Source organism: Suricata suricatta, chromosome 4 (assembly GCF_006229205.1).
Source record: "Suricata suricatta isolate VVHF042 chromosome 4, meerkat_22Aug2017_6uvM2_HiC, whole genome shotgun sequence".
Lineage (NCBI taxonomy): Eukaryota > Metazoa > Chordata > Mammalia > Carnivora > Herpestidae > Suricata > Suricata suricatta.
This window is the reverse complement of record NC_043703.1, coordinates 136,338,535-136,352,687: the sequence shown is the minus strand read 5'-3', so window position 1 is coordinate 136,352,687 and position 14,153 is coordinate 136,338,535. Positions and strand designations below refer to the sequence as shown.

Genomic DNA, 14,153 nt, shown 5'->3' with positions numbered 1-14,153 from the left:
TCTCTCCCGTGAGTCAAAAGGAATGGCTGGCACAAATCCACTCTGGAAGCCACAGATGTAGGCTATTCACAGGAAACCCCAAAATCCAAAATAAGTCGTAAATTTTATTTTACTGAAGCACAAACTGGAATACCAATTTCAAATGTGATATGCAAGGGCCAGCGAGCTGGTTAAGTGGCTGTAGCCTACCACCTGATATCTGAACCTCATTCCAGCTCAAAACACATTTTATAAGAGAAATTACATGTTAGGGCAATATTTGCAAACTGAGGAAATTAAAGAAGTTCTTCAATCTATTTAAAATAGAAAGTTTAAAAAAACGTAACCCAAAAATTTACATCTAAATATTGATTAGACTTCTATTAAGGCACATGTCTATACATGTACAAAAGATGCAAAGAATAACTTTAAGAGTATAGAATTCTTTAAAATGTAACTGTAAGTGTATATTAAAATTTAGAAGCTTAAAATTAATACTCTTTGAGGGATGCTGAGGTGGCTCACTTGGTTAAGCGTCCAACTCGATTTCGGCTCAGGTCATGATCTCACTGTTCGTAGAATCGAGCCCCATGTCAGGCTCTGCACTGACAGAGTGGAGCCTGCTTGAGATTCATTCTCATTCTCATTCTCTCTCTCATCTTTCTCTCTCATCTCTCTCTCTCTCTCTCTCTTTCTCTCTCTCTCTCTCTCTCTCTCTCTCCCCCTCCCCATCCCCCTCAAAATAAATAAATAAACATTTATTTTAAAAATTAGACTCTTCGATAAAGCTAAAATTATAAAAGAATAAAAGAGAGGGGTGCCTGGGTGGCTCAGTCAGTTAAACATCAACTTCGGATCAGGTCATGATCTCATGGTTCGTGGGTTCGAGCCCCGCATCAGGCTTTGTGCTGACAGCTCAGAGCCTGGAGCCTGTCTTTGGATTCTGTGTCTTCCTTTCTCTCTGACTCTCCCCTGCTTGCGCTGTCTCTCTGTCTCTCAAAAATAAATAAAAAACATTTAAAAATTTTTTAAAAAGGATTAAAAGAGAATTTATTCTTGGTAATTCTTACTAATATTTAATAAAAAATAAATTCTACCAAAGGGGGGAAAATGTGTAATATGAAAAGGAACCATAATTCAATTAAGCTTTTTCACAGCAGCAGTCTAATAATTAAAGAGATAAAATTATTCTACTGAGTTGCAAATGCAAAAATATATACAGATATACATATATCCTGATGAAATACACTTCTCTTTGTTTAACCACAGGATACTTACTGTCTGAGTAGTTGTCGACCTTGTTTCCACATTAACTGGCTGTTTTGTTGTGGTTGTACCTCTGTTTCATTACCTTCATCTGGAAAACATGAAATCATAATAAAAGGGCCTTGTTTTGTATATTAGAAGGCATCTCAATTGAGAAAATATGTACAATAAAAAATTTTAAGATCAGAATATGCAAAACTACTCTGTAAGGTATGTCTTAGGACAATGTAAATTTTGTTTTTTAAATCTAATTTCCATAACAAAATATAAATTCATTCCTGCTACTAGATTCCCCTGAGAGTAGCAGAACGAAAATAACATTTTCCCAATCTCTAGTAGCGTAAGAATTTTTCTCCAGGACAACGACCTGTACTAATCAAGTCACACGGTAAGATTCAAATAAAAGTGTTACAGAGCACCACATCAGAATTAGAAGGAAGTACTCAGGAACGGGGACAGAAAAGCCAGTCTGGTAAAGAGTGGATAGGTAAGAAGTCATTTCAATCCACATCTATTTCCTTTACTAGTTATTAAATAAAAACCTAAAGTATTCTTTTGAAGACCTTCTTTGAATGAAAACCACCTACGCCTTTTAAAGCTTAAATTCATCATTTGGTAGATGCTGAACCCTTTTAAGACAGTAAAATAAAAAGAGCCCTCTCTGTGATAAATCTGGACTACAGAGTTTCCAAACTATACTCTGACTCAACTTTAAAAATACAAAAAAAGTTCACACTTTCCATCAGCCCTTGATCAAACTGTAAGAAACTGTGATCTCTTACAGGGTTTTATTCAAGACAGAAGAGAGACTGGGGAAATTTGTTTTATGATTTTGATGTTAAGCATTTACTATGTTCCAGATGCTATGTTAAAACCACACACGTTATCTTTTTTAATCTTTACAACCTCAAATCCCCATTTTAAAGATGAGCAAGATGAGCTTTACAAGTTAATTGTAAGATTCCCAAGTTAGAAACACAGTTGCAAGTGCTGAAATCACATGTGACTCCAGAGTTCTGTTCCCCTCTACATGCTCTCACTACAATGAGAAGAAATTAGAGAAATACGTAAATGAGAATTTGGTCTTCTATTTTTGTTTCTCTACTAAAGTAATTAGGCCAAGCTCTGTGATAAACCAAAGACACAGCAGTAGAGTAGGGAGCAGGGTGGGGATTAAGAGAACTCAAAAAGATAGAGTACTTTGGGATAGGATGACTTCAGAGGATATACTTTAAAAAAAAAAAAAAAGAGGGCAAAATGATGTCGCAATACTAAGGAAAAACAAAAAGCAACACATCTGTTTCCATTAACCCACAAATTCAGGAACTATGGCTCACAAACGGTTACACAAATTCAGGAATACACTATGATATGTTCTAAATATATTTTCTTTTTAAGTGAAGTAAGTAACCTATACTTGCCAAGTAAGAACATGTGCATTGGCATTTCAAAAGACTAAAAATCTCAGATGTGAGAGAACTTTTGAGGTCATTTAACTTCCCGTCAGAATAGGTCTAAATCCTTCCTCTACTGTCCTCAGATACATTCAACTGTCTTCGCCTCCTTTGGCAGCTAGTGACGTTACCAAAGTGTGACACATACCCTCAGTGGAATACTACTCAACAAGGGATGAACACACCAACATGAATGAATCTCAAATGCACTGCGCTAAGTGAGAAAAGCTAGAATGAAAAGGCTATATTCTGTATGATACTGAAATTCACAGAAGTTTCTGGAAAAAAACTACAGGAACATAGATTAGTGGCTGCTAGGGCATTAGAGTGGGGAGGAAGGGTAGGAGTAACAAAACCATATATGTTTGTGAAAACACTAAAAAGGTAAATTTTGCTTATGTAAATTATATCTTAACAAAAAATAAAAATAAATTAACCCAAATAAGATAAGAATGTATCTTCATCCTCTATTAGAAAGTGTCTTTGTATAGTGATATAAAATCTGACTCCCTGGGTAACATTTTATTTTTTAAAGTCTTGAGTTAAAAGAAAAAAACTTTGTACATGTAAACCTGATTTCCCCATCTTTCTTTATCCAAGTTAAAACTCACAGTTTTCTCAATCAACTGTCATATTCACTTTTACCTTATCAAGTTTACAAAAATGACATTAAAAAAAAGTGAGGATTTTATTTAAAGTGGTAAGAGTTGAACTGCTTGGTAATATTAAAAGTACCTGACTGGTACTTCTAGTCACGTTGGAGAACAGGGACCCAATTTACCCTCCTCCTTGAAACAACTATAAAACAAAGGCGACGAAGTCGTGGTCACGACACTGGACATCAGGCAACAAAGGATGAGGATCCCTGAGAGAAGGGAAGCGCGAAGGTGAGCCCTGTGATCGGTCCAGCTTACTGCCCGGACAGCGCTTCCAGATCACGACATAGGGAGGGAGAGCAAAAAACAGTATGTGAAGAAATAACGGCTGAAAAGTTCCCAGTTTCATGAAAACTATAAACCCACAGATCCAAGAGACTCAACAAATCCCAAGTAAAAGAGACGTGGTGGGGGTGGCGGAGAAGCTGGGAACTATACCAAAGCGTCATAATCAAATGGCTTAAAAGCAATGACAGAATCAAAAATCTTCAAAGTAGCCAGAGAAAAAGGTCACATTCTACATACAGTCAGTTTGATAGAAGATATCTCATCAGAAACAATGCAAGCACGCAAAATAAAGATGCTTTCAGACACACAAAGGCTGAAAGAAGTCATCAGAAGTAGCCTCTATAATAGTCTTTGAGGCAGACGGAATGACACCAGAAAATAAGGATCCACACAAAGGAACGAGGAACACTGGAAATACATACTTTTTATATTATTTAAGTCTCTTTAAAAGGGAATGGATTGTTTACAAATAATGTAGGGTGTGACTTATAATAGAAGGAAAATATGCGAGAACAAATACCAAAGACAGAAATGGAAATACATGCTTACCAGGTTCTCATGCCACAACAGAGGTGACACATGGTCACGTAAAGAGAGGTGAAAAGGAAGCACCCTACGACCCCTAAAGCAACCACCAAAACAGCAAAGAGTTACAGCCAATAAGTCAGCAAGAGAGAAGCCAGAATCATAAAAAAACTAGATTAGCCCAAAACAAATCTGAAAGGAAAAGGGAGCAGAGAACAGACTGAACAAACAAAACGAACAGCCAAGGCAGTAGCTTTAAATCTAACGATATCAATAGTCCCATCAAATGTAAATGGTCTTAGAATCTCGATTAAAGGTACAATCTGTCACTCTGGATAAAAATATTCTATTTTTAATAATATCTGGCTTCTAATATTAAATAAAAGAAACTGAAATATGGAAAGATAAATAAGATTTTAACATAATCTGGGATAGTATTCTCCTAAAACAGAAATGTAAAGATTTGGAAATAGAACGAAACAACAACAAAAAAAAAGTCAGAAGGGAAATTAATTTTACTGTGAAAAACCCTTTGAAAACATTTGGATTATCAGCTTAAAATAATAGTATAAATAGAGAAAAGAATAAGGATAGAAAAATCCCTCCTTCTTTAAGGTTTGCCCTGTGGTGGATTCACCACCTTCTACCCTCTCCTAGTCACTGTCCTAAAAATCCCTCGATAACGCTCGGAACGAGGCTTACATGCTTCCTCTGCAACCAAACGTTCACATCACCTTGAGCAAAGTTAACAGTCATGTGGGGGACTCACTTCAGCCTCCCCACAACCACCACCCTCTCTAGCTGTCATACCTCAGATCCTGTCATGATGAAGAACAGCCACAGATGCAAACTCACTCTGAGCACATCCTTCAGGCTTGTACTCCCACCTCACTAGTTCTTTCGTTTCACTGCAACCTTAGATCAGGGGCCAGCAAATTACAGCCTGCAGGTCAAACGTGGCCTGCTGTACTCATTCATTTCTGTGCTGTGGCTACTTTCACGTCAGGGTGTCAGAGCTGAGTAGCTGCAACAGATAACACATGGCCTACAAAGCCCGAACATTACTAGCTGGCCCTTTACAGGAGCAGTGTGTGGCCTGTTCCAGACCACAGCCTTACTTTTACCCACTAGCCACCTTTTTGTCTTCACTTCCTTCCCTCTCTAGTTTAAGTTCATGGTCTATCACTTCAACTGTTCTTTAGCCAATGTCCTCAAGTTTCTCCTTCCTTTTATCTCTCCATTAATTCAATGAATTCAATTATTAATCACTTTGATTCTAGTTAACTTCTCCCCCAGCTGTCAAGTGTATAAACCAAGTATATAAACTCACGATCACACACCTTGCCTGGACCCTTAGCTTTTCTGTTTGTCCTCCTGCTCATTATTATCTTAAACCCTATTTTTCTTAAACCTGTCATATACTCTTAGCAGATAAGACAGTCTTACACAGAAAGCTTTCATATCAAATACCCACTACCAAACAGAAACCCAAACTCACAAACCTAACACCTAACTTCTACATTCTTTCTTGGGAACAATAAAAGACAGGCTTCTCCTAACATTCTCCAGCTAATTCAGAATCCGGTCCCTGTTACTTCTTCAGATACCTTCCTATTTTAAATATCTCTTCTCTCTCCTTTTTATTTGCTCCTCTTTTAAGAAACACTTGTGTGGTGTGTGTGTGCATGCATGTGTGTGTGTGTGTGCGTGCAAGGATTGACCCCCCAAATTTTTCAGCTATCCCTTCACTTTCACAACCTACATTTCTTGAAAGATGACTACACTTAGTCTTCATTTTCCACTCATGTCTATGTTTCTGCCTTCCTCTTTCTCCTAAAACTCCCTGCAATAATGGCCCATGTAGCATTAAATCTTAAGGCTACTCTCTGGAACCTCTGGCCATTAATCATAGCGCTGTAGAGTCCTTACTTGTGGAATCCCTCCCTTCTCCTGGTTTCCCTCCTACCATTAAGACAATTTTTATCCGTTTCCTTTTCAGCTTTCTACCCTCTACCAGTTTTGTAGAAGAGTACAGGGCTCCCATCCAGGTCCTCTTCCTACTATGCAGGAAGTCCCCGGGTGCCTTCTTCCTCTCCAGCGACCTGAGTGCCCTCAGTACTAGGGTACTACATGCTGAGGCCTCTCAAACCTACATATCAAACCCAGACCTCTGGTTGGAGCTCAAGACCCACACAGCCAGCTATCTACCAGCCAGCTTCAACTGTTTAACAAATAAATCCAAAAGTGAACCCATCATTTTCCAAATCAGTATCTGACCTAGTTTTTAAAACTGTAAGTGTGGGGGCCATCTTTGGGTTCTCAGTGTCACTTTTTTTCATACCTTTACCTTGCATGGAAACAAGAACAAATTCCTGCAGATTTTACTTCCTAAGTACTTCCTGAATGCACTGTGGTCGGTATTCTGCTCTGCGAAGGCAGCCGGCCACACCCCGCCAGGAAGCCGGCCCGGTCCTCCACAGTCTCCCCTCCAGATCCTCTGTCATATGCCTGCCTCACCTGCCGCCAGTGGGATCTAAGAGCAAATCTGATCACAAGAGTTAAGATCCCTCAAATGCCTTCTCAAAACTCTTAGGATAAAATGTGAACTCCTTAACATATTTTACGAGATTCATGTAACACACTTTACCATCTGCCCCTCTGGTTAGCTCTCTAGCTGCATCTAGAAATACTTCTTCCCTGGCCTTCCTTTACTAGCCAGTTATTTTATTTCTCAAATGTGCCATATTCTTCCCTCTGTCTCCTACCTCTCACTCAACAAAAATTTAGTAAGTTCACCTTCCCTGGCCAAGCCTTACTTGTCCTTCAGATGCCAACTGTTCATTTCCTACCAAAAAAAAAGAGGCCTTTCTTGACTGCTTAAGACTAGACTTGGTTCCTCTGATACTGTGCTCCATAACACCTATTACCTTCCCCATTACAGGTCAGTTTGTTGTAATCACTTTTTTCTTACCTCCCCTGCAAAAATCCACTAAGGCATTGTTATCTTCTTCACTGAATCTGGTGCCAGGTCGACAAGCACTACATATTTAATATTGGTAAATAAATAGTTTGAAAGAACAATAGATGGAATCACCCTAGGTACTATGTGTTGTATACTAAGAAAATAAACCTAAAAGTTAGGAATTATTTCCTCCTATTTTTCCCAGTTTCAGATAAGCAGCAGAACAATCTCAGAAAGATTATTATCACAAGTATTTAAAGTGTCATAGCAAACTTACATACATAAGAGTCAAACATTTTCTAAAGCCACCTGTGTACTTATAAACATTTTGTATATATTGCAACTAGACCTTTATACTCCTAAGTTAATGTTGAAAACTTAGGAAACAAACTACTTTATATATAAAAGTACTGATTATATCACTTCTATGAATCACACAGGATACTTTTAGGACAGCACTTAACAAATAACCTACATTTAAAAAAAGAAAAAAACTTTTAATTTAAGTGCATCTCAAGTCAAAAGAAGACACAACAGAGTAAGACAGAACAATTTAAAAAAACAAAGCAAAAAAAGATGCCAATGATCAACTGGTACTGCTCTTAATTTCAGGGATTCAATATTCAGCTGTGCAAATGTGGTAATAACATTACTACATTGAATATTCAACAATAAAATCAGCAGAACATGCAGAACTTATTTTGTAAAGTTTTTTTTATCATACGTTGTCAAATATAGCAGTGTGGTTGGGGCGCCTGGGTGGCTCAGTCGGCTAAACATCAAACTCTTGATTTTGATTCAGGTCATAAACAAACAGTTCGTGAGTTCAAGCCCCGCGTCGGCCACTGCACTTACTGTGCAGAGCCTGCTTAGAATTCCCTCTCACTCTCGCTCTCTCTCTCCCCCCTCCCCCGCTCATGCATGGTCTCTCTCTCTCAAAATAAATAAGCTTTAAAAAAGCAGGGTAAAATGGGACTAATAGCAATTTTGGACTCTATGCATATGGGGTATCTGGCTGGCTCAGCTAGGAAAGCATGCAACTCTTGATCTTGGGATCGTGAGTTTGAGCCCCACGATGGGTGTAGAGATTACATAAATTAAATAAAAAAACTTCAAAGAAAGAGATGTGAATTTTTGAGTCAACAGACCAGGGCTCAGATCCATATTCCCATTACCTAATAGCTGTGTGACCTTGTGGAAGTTTCTCCACTTCTCAGAGTTCAAATTTCACATAGGTAAAATGAAAGCAATGTCTTATTTGCGAGTAACTATTTAAAGCTAATATACATAAAGCACCTAGTACAAGGCATGTATTTCAGCAAATAATATAAACAATAATTGAGATCTTCAGATACCTGGTCTAGAAATTTAATCTAAAATTATGTCAAAGCACTCTCATTTGAAACATGGAAACTTCTGAACAACGTTTCTTACTATCCCTTATACCTACTAAAAAGTCAATTATACCTATATTCTTTAATATCTGATTATTTAAAAAGTGCTATTTCTGTAGGGATAAAGAAGTTAGAAAAAAAAGAATAAAACAAAAAGATAATAAAAGTTGTAGCTGGTAAAAGATAGTGCGGCTGCAGAAATCTCCTGTGGGTAAGAGTTCAAAAACAATTTGCACCTGTGGCTGAGGGGTGACGCTGAGAAGATCAGGAATTCCCTGTATTTGAGAAGAAGTCTCTAAACTCCATTGTTCCTTCTCTTTCTCTCAGGATTTCCAGGGCATGAAGTACTTTGTTGTTTGTTTTTTTTTTTTTTTTAAGTAGTTTATTGCCAGAATAGTTTCCATACAACACCCAGTGCTCTTCCCCACAAGTGCCTCCTCCATCACCACCACCTCTTTTCCCCCCTCCCCCTTCAACCCTCAGTTCAACCCTCAGTTTTCAGCATTCAATAGTCTCTCAAGTTTCGTGTCCCTCTCTCTCCCCAACTCTCTTTCCCTCTTCCCCTCCCCCTGGTCGGGCATGAAGTACTTTGAAAGCACATCTCGGGCACCTGGGTGGCTGAGTCAGTTAAGCATCTGACTTCTGCTCAGGTCATGATCTTGTAGTTCATGAGTTTGAACCCCGTATCGGGCTCTGTACTGACAGCTTGGAAGCCTGGAGCCTGCTTCAGATTCTGTGTCTCCCTCTCTCTCTGCCCCTAACCCACTCACACTCTGTCTCTATCTCTCTCAAAAATAAAGAAACATTAAAAAAATGTTTTTTTAAAGAAAAGCACATCTCAAAGTTCCCATTAATACCAGGGAAACACAGCAAGACACTGTTAGGTCAGTGCATTACTCCCAAGAACTCTGATCCTTCCAGTAAGCGGAGAACAAAGCAGAAAACGGGGGGATGAGGGAGAAGGGGCAGAGGGAAAAGGAAGGACAGTGATGGAAAATTATCTAAATGACATTAAATGTTTGGTACCAAAGATAAGAAGGTCAGAAAAAATAACTAATATGCAAATAATTAGAAATTAACTTGCCATCATAAGTATTATTGCTACAAAAAACTAGATATCAACTTCTTATTATTAATCACTTAAACTTCCTTTAAAATTAGCTTACCAGAATCATAGCTTGGAGGCTTCATATCTCCCTGATTCAATTCTGTCCCATATTTCAACTTGTGGTATTTGGCTCTAACAAAGAAATAAGAAAATACAAACCATCTTAAAACATATTTAAATTAACTTTAGGATATGTAATAGGAGTAGTCATCATAGCCTTCTATGGTGTCAAAGTAGTAATAAAAAGTGCCTGTCATTATTATTTTGTTGTTGTTATACCATCAAGTGCCATCATTACAAACAGAATAACACTGAGAACCACAAATCTTTGTATAATTACAAAAGAACCATATAACATTCTAGTTTTTGTAGTATTCAAATTTTCTTGATGATTGCCAAAGTACAATTCTATTATGAAAAGCAGTAGATAAGTTTGGATTGTGAAACAACCCTGTAGAAGACTAGCCTTTCTCAGAATTGATGTATTTAAAGAGAAAAGTCATCTAGTGCTATGTATATAGAGTGGAATATTATGCAGCCATAAAAAGGACAGGATTTTGCCATTTGCAACAACATGGATAGACCTAGAGGGTATTATGTTAAGTGAAATAAATCAGACTGAGAAAGACAAATATGGTTTCACTCATATGTGAAATTAAAAAAAAAAAAAAACAAGACAAATGAATAAATAACCAAAAAGCAGACTCAGACCTATAAATATAAGAAAGAAATTGAGGATTATCAGAGGAACGGGCTAGAGGGAAGGGCAAAATGGATGAAGGTGAGTGGGAGACACAGGCTTCCAGTTATGGAAGGGGTAAGTCACAGGAATAAAAGGCACACCACCGCAAGGAACAGAGTCGATGATACTGTAACAGCACTGTATGGTGACACACGGTAGCTACAACTGTGGTAAACATAGCGTAACGTATAGAAATGGTGAATTACTATATTGTACACCTGAAACTACTGTAACATTGTGTGTCAACTATAGTCAAAAAGTGTTTTAAGTCATCTATAATACTCTTTGCCTTGTCAGGTAATTATGATTTGCCAAGTATGCATTACAGTAAACAATCCAAAGGAGGGAGGGGGAACCAGCCCAAATCACTCATGTTGAGTAAGATATTTCAGTAGGAATGAATAAAAAAAAATTTTAATAGTCAAGATTTCCTTTGCCTTTTCAGAAATAATTCAGGAAATTCTTATCTATTTCCCTTTAAAAGCTAGCTGAATGAAATTATTTCTGGCTAACCTGATTTCACTATCTCAAGTTTAATCATCTGAGACCAGAAAAATAATGCAGATAAGGTAAAAATTTTAAAGGTCAACAAAAAATGGCCATACTTACTTCATGTGCCTGTATATTTTAATGAGTTTGCTGTCCCAAAATATTGAGGCCATTTACAATAAATATTCAATGTAATAAGGTTCCACAATAATTTGAGAAACTAAATAAAGAAGGAATGAAGGGATAATATAGCCAAATTTGAAAGTTAATGTTTTTTAAAACTAATTGAGTACTTAATATAAAGAAGTTTATATCTTTCAAAAATGATATAAAGGATATGAAAATTATTTGCTCAAATGTGCAAAGTACTGGATTCATATTAGTTTGCAGTTATAACAGAAAAATCAAAGTTTATATAGAGAGGAATCTTAAGAACAAATGAAAATTACAGACAGTTGATGTTTTACTTAAGGTAGGTAGTAGGTATATGACTAGATTTTAGATTAGTCTTTATATGTTTCGCATGTGTACAAAATGTTTTATAATCATATATACCCATTAAAAAAAATTTTTTAAGTATACTTGCTTTATATATGTATGTTATATATATTTAATCTGCATAGAAGATTTCTGGAAGGATACATAACATTAGTTAATAAGATTTTCTTTGGGAAAGGAAATCAATGAACCGATGCATACGGGAAACCAAAATGTATTATTTGGTTAATTAACAATATGCATATATTTCTTCTTTTTTTAAATTTTAGTAATTATTTTTGTTCCAAATTTACTAGAACATTTTTCTCGATTCCTAATGCTTCTGTGAGTCACAAAGATTTCATCACCAGATTAAACATTTCCCAGTCTATTTCAATGTATTTGTAATAATGTTATTAGAGAGTGATATTTATAGCCACTTAACTTTACTTACAGTTACCAGAAAGTAAACAAGGTTCTTAAGCTAACGGTCAATCTTCAGATTTTTCATCTACCATGAAACAAAATAACAAAACCCCCTAGAAGTCAAATAGCAATTGAAAGTAACTGGTCTGGGGGCTGAATAAAAGTAGCAACAAAATATTATGGAGTTCATTTATATACATATACAGAAAAACATTTCAAACACAAAATACTGCACTACAGTGCATTCTAGTGGACTTAGGAAAAACTGCAACAGAGTTTATATGAAAAAGGGAATAGAAAATATTCTTTATAATATACATAGCAAAAACAACATACTATGAACTAACATTTCATTAAAAATTAGACTAAATAAATAAAGAACTGTTGTGTTTACCACAGGTTGGGTTCCCTTAAAGCAGGGTCTCTCTACTGAACTGTTAAATTCACCAGAAAATAATTTACTCCCAGAACTCTTCTCAACTTAGTAACATTCCTTTTGAAGCCAATACGCTAAAATACCTATTCTCTCATGTTGTTTCCCGTGGTTTTAACACTTCATCTGTGTTACCTATCAATCCTCTTGTTCCCTAATCTTTTTGTCTAAATCAGACTGTAAAATAAATAGCAGATCTCCTACCTAAAAACTCTAAATCCGATACATGGCTAGGCCTTCCAAACTGGCCTTTACTGGGTAAAACAGCATAAAAATTGTATAGTAATTATATTAAATAAGTCCCATTATACTTTTGTTTCAAAGTCTACTATGATATATAATGTGCTAAGACTATGATATTACATTCCAATCACATTTTAAATGTCCGTGCTAAAAATCATTTGATTAACTCAATCAACTGTTTCTGGATTCTTATGACATGTCAGGTACTGTGCTGGCTTCTGGGAATAACCTGCAGTTTACAGTCAATTTAGGGTGGAGCAAGGAGATGCCTGAGAGATAGAAATTAATATAACCACAGCACACTGTGTTAAGAGTTAGGAGTCATATCACGGGGCACCTGGGTGGTTCAGTTGATCGTCTGACTTCGGCTCAGGTCATGATCTTGCAGTTTGTCGGTTTGAGCCTCATGCTGGATTCCGTGCTGACAGCTCAGAGCCTGGAGCCTGCTTCAGGTTCTGTGTTTCCCTCTCTCTCTGCCCTTCCCCACCCTTGCACTCTCTCTCTCAAAAATAAAACGTTTTTTAAAAAGTTATAAGTTATATGATACGTTACAGAAATACAGAAAAGGGATTATCTAATTCTGTCGAAGGTGGTGTCAAGGAGAACTACCAAAAAAGAAGGTAACATCAGAGATTTTACCTAAACCTCAGAAAACCAGTGGTTTTCCAGTCAGACAAACGAATTGATGAAGACTATTTCTGTCGAAGAAAAAGTAAGGGAAAAAACAACACAATGGGTCACGAAAACGTGTGTGTGTGTGTGTGTGTGTGTGTGTGTGTGTGTGTGTGTGTGTGGGACTAGAAAGGGGCCTGGCTATAAAAGGTTCGACTAAGAAGAACTTGGGGGGAAAAAATTCAGTCTAGAACTCCAAGCCTTCCCCCACCCAAAAAAAGAACTTGGAAAATAGCTAGATATTTTAAAGCAGGTAAAGGATATCTGTATTTCAAAAAGTGAATCCTGTGAATGTGGAAGATGAATTAGAATATGGAATTATGAGAGGCAAAGAGGACACGTGGATTTTTACTGTAGTGCAGATGAAGGAGAGAAACAGGGAGAAATGGAATGTTTCAGAATTGTATTTTATACAGTATGTAAGGTTCTTCAGTACAGAAGTTCCTGAGTAAATCCTGGATTACACACTGTGTACTCTTGAAAAATTAGGTATAAATGTCCTCATTTTGCATATTCTATCACACTGTAAGGAATGCCTTTATAAATCCATTGCTAGGCAAGTAATCTTTCTGTAATGTTAAAGATTTGATTTCACTTAATTTTGGATCTTTCTAAGTAAGACTACTTAGAAAGCCTGTAACACAGCAATTCTAAATTATGATCCTTACACTTAGGTGTGTCAGGTTAAATGACAAGATGTCTAGAATTTGCTGTACTAAAATAGACCACGATGAAGCAAGACTGACAGGAACATTAACTGTTGAGGCTTGGAGGTGGATATAAAAGATATCAGTCTCTTTATATTGATGTTTCAAATTTTCATCAACAAAAATATTCTTAAAAATTCTTTGCTTAAGCAGTTAGTAGTGCTTAAGAAAAATTGATTCAGTATCTTGGATAATTGATACCTGTCACAACACAGCATTTTACATACTGTTAAGTGAAACTGCAATATAATCTAAGTTTATTTTGGGAGTGTGTGCTGTATAATTGGATTTAATGAAATGTTTAGAGGTGCAGTAGGCATGACTTTGAGGAG

General features: G+C 36.7%; 1 protein-coding gene across 2 annotated transcripts in view; it reads right to left on the bottom strand.

Annotated features, from left to right (window-relative positions):
• Nucleotides 1–14,153, bottom strand: part of STRN (striatin) — an 89,212-nt gene that overhangs the window by 39,191 nt on the left and 35,868 nt on the right. For both annotated transcript variants that reach the window (XM_029937959.1, XM_029937960.1), the window contains exons 3-4: nucleotides 9,691–9,764; nucleotides 1,258–1,336 (exon numbers count right to left, since the gene is read on the bottom strand). In XM_029937959.1, the coding sequence (XP_029793819.1) occupies nucleotides 1,258–1,336; nucleotides 9,691–9,764 (153 nt within the window). The remainder of the gene's footprint in view (nucleotides 1–1,257; nucleotides 1,337–9,690; nucleotides 9,765–14,153) is intronic.